At 46.4% G+C, this 7,733-nt stretch overlaps 1 protein-coding gene across 1 annotated transcript; it reads left to right on the forward strand.

The window, feature by feature from the left end:
* The first annotated feature begins 5,260 nt into the window (after window positions 1–5,260).
* Window positions 5,261–6,966, forward strand: LOC123399973 (flotillin-like protein 2). Its single transcript, XM_045094363.1, has 2 exons — window positions 5,261–6,333; window positions 6,442–6,966. The coding sequence occupies exons 1-2, from the start codon at window positions 5,368–5,370 to the stop codon at window positions 6,964–6,966; spliced, it is 1,491 nt and encodes a 496-aa protein (XP_044950298.1). The 5' UTR covers window positions 5,261–5,367.
* The last annotated feature ends 767 nt before the right edge of the window (window positions 6,967–7,733 follow it).

Raw genomic sequence — 7,733 nt, forward strand, 5'->3', positions numbered from 1 at the left:
TACATCAAGAACCATGTGGAGTGTTTTAAACCCAAAGACATGCAAACTGCTATTTGGTATGCTAGAAGAATGGAAAAGGCCCAACCTCAAGTACAAGTGGTGCAAACCAAAGCTTATATTCCTCAACCAAGGAGGCAAGTCCTGTTTGAGCAAACCAAGAATGACAGTGGTGTTGTTAGTCAGAACAGGAATGTTATCATTCAACAAGCCAAGCAGAATCAGGTTTGTTACAAATGTAGAGAGCCTTGGGTACCAGGTCATAGACATGTTTGCAAAATGAAGCAAAAAGCTCAAGTGCAAGCTCTACAAGCACATGAAGAAGAGTGGCCTGAAACTATATTTGTCACTGATTTTGCTGACCCTGAATTGGAAAATGCAGAGGAAGTGCCAGGGGAAACTATTTTACAGGTTTCTATGCATGCAGCTATGGGCATTGGTGCTATGAAGAATACTTTTATTCTGACGGTTAAAGTTGGTGAGTGCTTGGCAAGAACACTGGTGGACAGTGGTAGCACTTCCACCTTTGTTTCTCCTGAGATGGCATCTAAGATGCTAGTGAAACCAAGGGCTACTCCTAGAGTCAAGGTAGTTGTAGCTAGTGGTGAAATGTTATGGAGTGAGTTTATGGTGCAAGATTGTGCTTATGAGATTCAGGGATAGGAATTCAAGGATAGTTTCAGAGTGTTACAATTAAAAGGCTATGATATCATTTTGGGAGTTGATTGGTTGAAGAAGTACAGTCCTGTGCACATGGATTTTGTGAAGATGGAAATGAAAATATCCTATGGCAATGGGCAGGCTATTACATTCTCTGATGAAACAGTGCCAAGTGCACAACCTGAAGAAGAAAATCATTTAAATCAAAAAGAAATGGAACAAGCTGTTTGTGGCTTTGTCCTGTTCACAACATCTGCTATGGAGGTTTGCAATCCACAAAAGAAATTACCTCAGGAACTACAGTCCTTACTGGATAAGTATTAACAATTGTTTTAGGAGCCCACTGAATTACCTCCTACTAGGCCTTTTGATCATAGGATTCCTCTGATAGAAGGATCTAAGGTGGTAAATCAAAGGCCTTACAGAATGCCACACCATCAAAAAGAGATTCTGGAAGGAATTATCAAAGAATTGCTCAAAGCAGGAGTTATTAGACCTAGCACTAGTCCTTTTTCTTCCCCTGTTTTACTGGTCAAAAAGAAAGATGGGTCATGGAGACTGTGCACAGATTATAGAAAGTTGAATGCAATCACAATAAAGAACAAATATCCCATTCCAGTGATTGAGGATCTATTGGACCAGCTAAAAGGAGCTAAATTCTTTTCCAAGATTGATCTCAGAAATGGATACCATCAGATTAGAATGGCTGAAGAGGATATTCATAAGACTGCATTTGTAACTCACATGGGCTTATTTGAATACTTGGTGATGTCTTTTGGATTAACAAATGGACCACCTAGTTTTCAGGCACTGATGAACCTTCTCTTTGGAATGCTCAATTTTGTGGTAACATTCTTTGATGATATTCTGGTGTTCAGGAAATCTTTGGAGGAATATAAGGATCACTTAACACAAGTGTTTGATATCTTGTAGAAGAATCAGTTGTATGCTACATGGGAAAAATGTTCTTTTGACCAGACTAAAGTTGAGTATTTGGGCCATGTCATCAGTCAGGAAGGAGTTGCTACTGACCCATCAAAGATCAAAGCAATCAGGGATTGGCCAACACCTAAAAACATTACTGAACTTAGAAGCTTCTTGGGGTTAAGTGGTTATTACAGAAGGTTCATTAAGGATTATGGGGTTATTTGTAGACCACTGTTTGACTGTCTGAAGAAGGATGCATTTCATTGCAGTGATGCACAAGACAAAGCAATGGATGTGGTCAAAGACAAGTTAACTCACTCACCTGTATTGATCTTGCCAGATTTTTCTAAACCCTTTGTGCTGGAAGCTGATGCAAGTGGGTATGGTCTAGGAGCTGTGTTGATGCAGGAGGGAAGGCCCATTTCCTATTTAAGCAAGTCAATTGGACCTAGAGCCGCTGCTATGTCAACTTATGATAAGGAGGCCATGGCCATCATAGAAGCTATTAAGAAGTGGAAACATTACTTCCTTGCCACTGCTCTTATTATCAGAACTGATCAAGAAAGTCTGAAGTACATCCAAGAGCAGAAGTTGACTGAAGGTATCCAGCATAAATTGTTGCTTAAGTTGTTGGGTTACAACTTCACAATTGAATACAAGAGAGGCAAAGAAAATAAGGTAGTTGATGCACTATCTAGAGTGAAATACTAGAATTCGATGCTGGTTGCTAGTAATGTTACTCCTACTTAGGTCTTGGAGGTTGTGAAGAGCTACAGTCAGGATGAGAAGATGAAAGAATGGATCACTCAGTGTGCAGTGGATAAGGGTACTAATGGTTCTTATTCTTATAACCATGGTGTACTCAGATTCAAGGGCAAGGTACTAGTAGGAAAAGCTACTGAACTCAGGCAAGAATTATTGAAAACATTTCATAATTCAGAGTTGGGTGGCCACTCTCGTGAGAAAGCTACTTACCAAAGAATTAAGTTGGTGTTTCATTGGCCTGGTTTGAAACAAGATGTGATTGCCTTTGTTAAGTCATGCCCAGTGTGCCAGATCAACAAAGCTGAACATTGCCCCTATCCTGGACTATTGGAACCATTGCCTGTTCCTGATTTTGCTTGGCCTCATGTGAGCATGGATTTTGTTGAAGGGCTACCAGTTTCTGAGAACAAGGACTTGATACTTGTGGTAGTGGACAGATTCACAAAGTATTCACACTTCATTGGCATGAAGCATCCCATTATTGTGGAATCTATAGCTAGAGCATTCTCTGAGACTGTGTTCAAACTGCATGGTATGCCAGTAGTGATTGTGACTGACAGAGATAGAATCTTCACAAGTAACTTGTGGCAGCAGTTGTTCAAATCACTGAAGATTAAGTTACACATGAGTACTAGCTATCACCCTCAATCTGATGGACAAACTGAGAGAGTCAACCAGTGCTTGGAGAACTATTTGAGGTGTATGTGCTTCCAGCAACCAAAGAAGTGGCACAGCTGGTTAGCTTTGGCTGAATGGTGGTATAACAGTAGTTTTCACACTGCTCTGAACATGACTCCATTCCAGGCACTGTATGGTTTTCCTCCACCTATGGTTGCTGAATCTGTTCTGCCTGATTCTATATCTGTGGATGCTGCTGATCTTTTGCAAAACAGAGAGCTAGCAATGGAGGTGATTAAGCAGAATTTGATCAAGGCACAGGAGAGGATGAAGTGGTTTGCTGACAAGAAGAGGAAGGAGAGGGAATTTAATGTAGGGATATGGTGTATCTGAAATTGCAACCATACATGCATACTTCCCTAAGTCTGCACATGCACTTGAAGTTACATTCTAAGTTCTATGGGCCATTTAGAATTCTGCAGAAGGTGGGACAGCATGCTTACAAACTGCTTTTGCCTGAAGGGTGCAAACTGCATCATACATTTCATGTAAGTCAGCTCAAAAAGGACATTGGACAAAGGGTGGTGCCATCTAAAGATCTTCCTTTAGTAGGGTCTGATGGGATAGTTCTTATGGAACCTGAAGCAATCCTAGATAGGAAACTAGTGCCAAGAGTTCAGGAAGATATAAGTGTGCCTGTGGTTCGTTGGTTGATCAAGTGGGTCAATATCCTAGTGGAACTACGTGGGAAGATTCGGCCTTCATCCAAAAGGTTTTTCCATCGTTCGCAGCTTGAGGGCAAGCTGCCGCTCAACATGGGGGTATTGTCAGGCTCTGTCGATGATCTCCCCTGTTCCCCTGTGTCGGTTTGGCTGTGGTGTGTGGATAGATGATCCAACGGTTGAGATTCAAAGATACCGCTTCAGGCGGGAGGAGTCATGGCGCGTTGATCTAGCATCCGACGGCCACCGGAGCTGCCCGCGTCGCTATTCACTTTCCGACAGGAGCTCATTTAATTCAGCTGTTTATTCCTGCTTTTCCTTTCCTTTGCTGGCCTTTGTAAGCCACTCTCTCCAGCCCTAAGAGGCATGTAAATTGATGTATGGGTAGAACCCTAAGCCGCTGCCGGCGCGCTACACTTGCTTTTCCCCTCTTCCAAGCAATATAATTCCTCCCCGATCATAAATTCGTGTCTGAACTACTTCTCAAATATCTTGGTTCGGCTAGTCAGGTGCTTTGTTCCTGACACTTCACCATCGGCCCCAAGATCACCGCCATCGGCGACGAGGAGGCCGACAGGAAGGAGCTCGAGGCGCAGCTCCTGCTCTACGCCAAGAAAGCTTTCCAAAACCGGGGCTTTCTGCGAATGTGACGAAAAGAAATAAAAGGAACCAACAAAATTAGTGTGCACCAACGGAAGGATGGCCTGGCTGTTAGCACGTATTCCTCCCAACGAACGGGTCGCTAGTTTGAAGCCTGGTGCTCGTGCCTATCTGTGTTTTAGTCCGTGAACTTTTTTTAAATCGCTGAACTTTTTTGAAAACCGATCAACTTTTTTTATGAAATCGGTGAACTTTTTTGATAGGTAAACATAATTTCAAAATTTGTGAACTTTTTCAAAATCAATGATCTCTTTTTAAAAATTGATGATCTCTTTTTAAAAATTGCTGAATTGTTATCGAATTCTGTTAACTTTTTGAAAATCCATGAACATATTTCAAGAACCGGTGAACTTTTTTTATAATTATTAAACATTTTTCGAAAATTTGAACATTTTGAAATTCTATGAACTTTTTTCAATTTTTTAATGATCAACGGATTCTACATGGACCGGGTCCATGAGGAGGAGCTGTGCAGGCGCGGGTTCCCCTAACCGGTGCTGAAGGCGCCGGTCCCCGATGTCCCAGCCGATCGGTTCCTGGTTTCCAGATTCGATGTCCCAGTAATACGGAAACAGAACCAGATATGTTGTTGATTTCCCATCCCTATCCATGACAAGGCAACGTCTGTACTGCATTAATAAAAATGCCGAATAGGAGGTCTTCCTGCCAGACGCGTTATCGTGTTGTGCCGGTACAACGCTCTTCTTCTGTTCCCTCGCGCGTTTCCACGAAGCCGCGCCATGTACGAGTCCTGGTTTTCATCAGTCAGGTTCATATAAACGTACGTACGTATTACTCGTCAGGCGCCTCGCTCGTGGACAGGCGATAATGCTGTACGTATTCATTCGTGTGTCCAACAGACTCTATCACGACAAGGCCAACAGCGCCTTCCTATCCAGGGGTTATATATATAAAGAGCTCGTGTAGCCTATCGATCGAGCCATCAGCCATAGATTAGCCTTCTCGTCATAGATAGATCATAGAGATCCGCCGAACCCGACGAGGAGAGAGATCGATCATGGCTAGCTTTCATGTCGCCGACGCGTCGGAGTACCTGGCCATCACCGGCTGGGGCATCAAGGACGTGAAGCTCGCCAAGAAGGCGTGGGTGTTCGTGGGGCAGCAATGCAAGAAGTTCTGCATCTCGCCCGTCAACTACGAGTTCGAGGTGCACGCCATGAGCGCCGAGAAGCTGCCCTTCATCCTCCCCGCCGTCTTCACCATCGGCCCCAAGATCACCGCCACGGGCGACGACGAGGCCGACAGGAAGGAGCTCGAGGCGCAGCTCCTGCTCTACGCCAAGCTCATCGCCCCGCTGCATCGCAACACCAGCCACATCCATAACCTCGTCAAGGGGGTCATCGAGGGGGAGACCCGCGTGCTCGCCGCCGAGCTCACCATGGAGGAGATCTTCAAGGGGACCAAGACCTTCAAGGAGAAGGTGTTCGAGATGGTGCAGCTGGAGCTGAAGCAGTTCGGGCTCTTCATCTACAACGCCAACGTGAAGCAGCTGGTGGACGTGCCGGGGCACGAGTACTTCTCCTACCTCGGGCAGAAGACGCAGCAGGACGCGGCCAACCAGGCCAAGGTGGACGTGGCGGAGGCCCGGATGAAGGGAGAGGTGGGCGCCAAGGAGAGGGAGGGGCTGACCAAGCAGAACGCCGCCAAGGTGGACGCCGAGACCAAGGTGCTGTCGGTGCGGCAGATGGGACAGGGGCTCAAGGAGGAGGCCAAGGTGAAGGCGGAGGTGCAGGTGTTTGAGAATGCAAGGGAGGCGGACATCGCCGCGGCCAAGGCCGAGCTCGCCATGAAGAAGGCCGGGTGGGACAAGCAGGCCAAGGTGGCCGAGGTTGAGGCGGCCAAGGCCGTCGCCATCCGCGAGGCCGAGCTCCAGATGGAGGTCGAGATTAAGAACGCCATGCGACAGACTGAGAAGCTCAAGGCCGAACAGCTCAGCAAGGCCACCGTGCAGTACGAGACGCAGGTACACTATCAATAGTTCCATCTTCCATACCATATTGTATGTGCTCTAATAACATTCTCATAGATGACCGATCTCATATTGTATATATTCTCATGCATGCTATTGTAGGTTCAAGACTCAAACGCGCTGCTCTACAGCAGGCAGAAGGCAGCTGAGGCGGCGCTGTTCGAGCAGATGAGGACGGCGGAGGCGCGCAAGGCGCAGGCCGACGCCAAGTTTTTCGAGCAGAAGATGGCCGAGGACGCCAAGCTCTACGCCAAGCAGAAGGAGGCAGAGTCCGTGGCTCTGGTGGGCAAGGCCAAGACAGAGTACGTGGCGTCCATGCTCCAGGCGCTCGGCGGCAACTACCACGCTCTCAGAGACTACCTCATGATCGACGCCGGCATGTACACGGAGATGGCTCGCATCAACGCCGGAGCAGTCAATGGCATGCAGCCCAAGATCAGCATCTGGAGTAACGGTGGTGGTGACGCCGGGAACGCGGGCGGAGAGGCTGCCGCCGGCAGCGCGCTGCAGCAGGTGGCCGGGGTCTACAAGATGCTCCCGCCGCTTCTGTCGACGGTGCACGAGCAGACAGGGATGTTGCCGCCGGCGTGGATGTGTACTCTGCCCAAGGACGGTGATGCCAACTAATCGTCGCTACTGACACGGACTAGTTGTTCTGTTAATATTAATTAGAAGGTTTTGCTTTCTGGTCGTCGAACTGCTCTTCATGTCGCTACCGTTTTTCTGATACATATACTTCTTAGTTATTTATAAGTTCAACTTTTTGTTGCTAGCTGCTAGCAAAAATGTCCATGCAAACACGCATGCATGCATCTATTTCATTTGTACCTAAACACTTGAGTGCTTGTTATTATTGAAGAACACTAATAACTCTTTGAATCAGTCGAATGATGACAGGCACGCGCATCAGCCGCGTTGCTGCTGCTTGCTGCCCGCACCGATTTTTTTTCAAAACTACTACGTATTTTATAATAAATTCAAAAAACATATGTGAATTTTTAAAAATATCAAAACTAGAACCTCGTCAGCTTCTGGTGGACCGACGGGGGACCAGTCGACCTGCGGGTGGCCGAAGAGCCACCTGTCGGGCATAAAATGTGATTAAGATGGCCTTAAATAAAAAAGTTATCAACATGATATATCTTCGTCTCGTCGAAGCGGTTCATTTTTGATATAAAAATCGTTTTAATCCGAGGTCGTATGCGACCTGTAGAGCCCAAACAAGGCCAGGGACACAAGTTGTAGAGTTAGTTTGGACAGACCGAATGGATGTCAGAAAATTCGCCACGGGGCACCCGGTGCACTTGGTGAGATCGTGTGAAATACAGAAGAGTACACAAGTTTGATCACGTTCACTCGGAGCACAAAGAGAAGCACGAAGCATCGAAACAAAT

The sequence above is a fragment of the Hordeum vulgare genome, chromosome 5H, assembly GCF_904849725.1.
Source record: "Hordeum vulgare subsp. vulgare chromosome 5H, MorexV3_pseudomolecules_assembly, whole genome shotgun sequence".
In the NCBI taxonomy this organism is placed as follows: Eukaryota; Viridiplantae; Streptophyta; class Magnoliopsida; order Poales; family Poaceae; genus Hordeum; species Hordeum vulgare.

Excerpts from the sequence above, each read along its gene's own strand:
- LOC123399973 (XM_045094363.1), top strand. The coding sequence starts at position 5,368 with ATGGCTAGCTTTCATGTCGCCGACGCGTCGGAGTACCTGGCCATCACC. Across the intron at positions 6,334-6,441 it reads CCGTGCAGTACGAGACGCAG|GTTCAAGACTCAAACGCGCT; the intron begins GTACACTATCAA and ends ATGCTATTGTAG.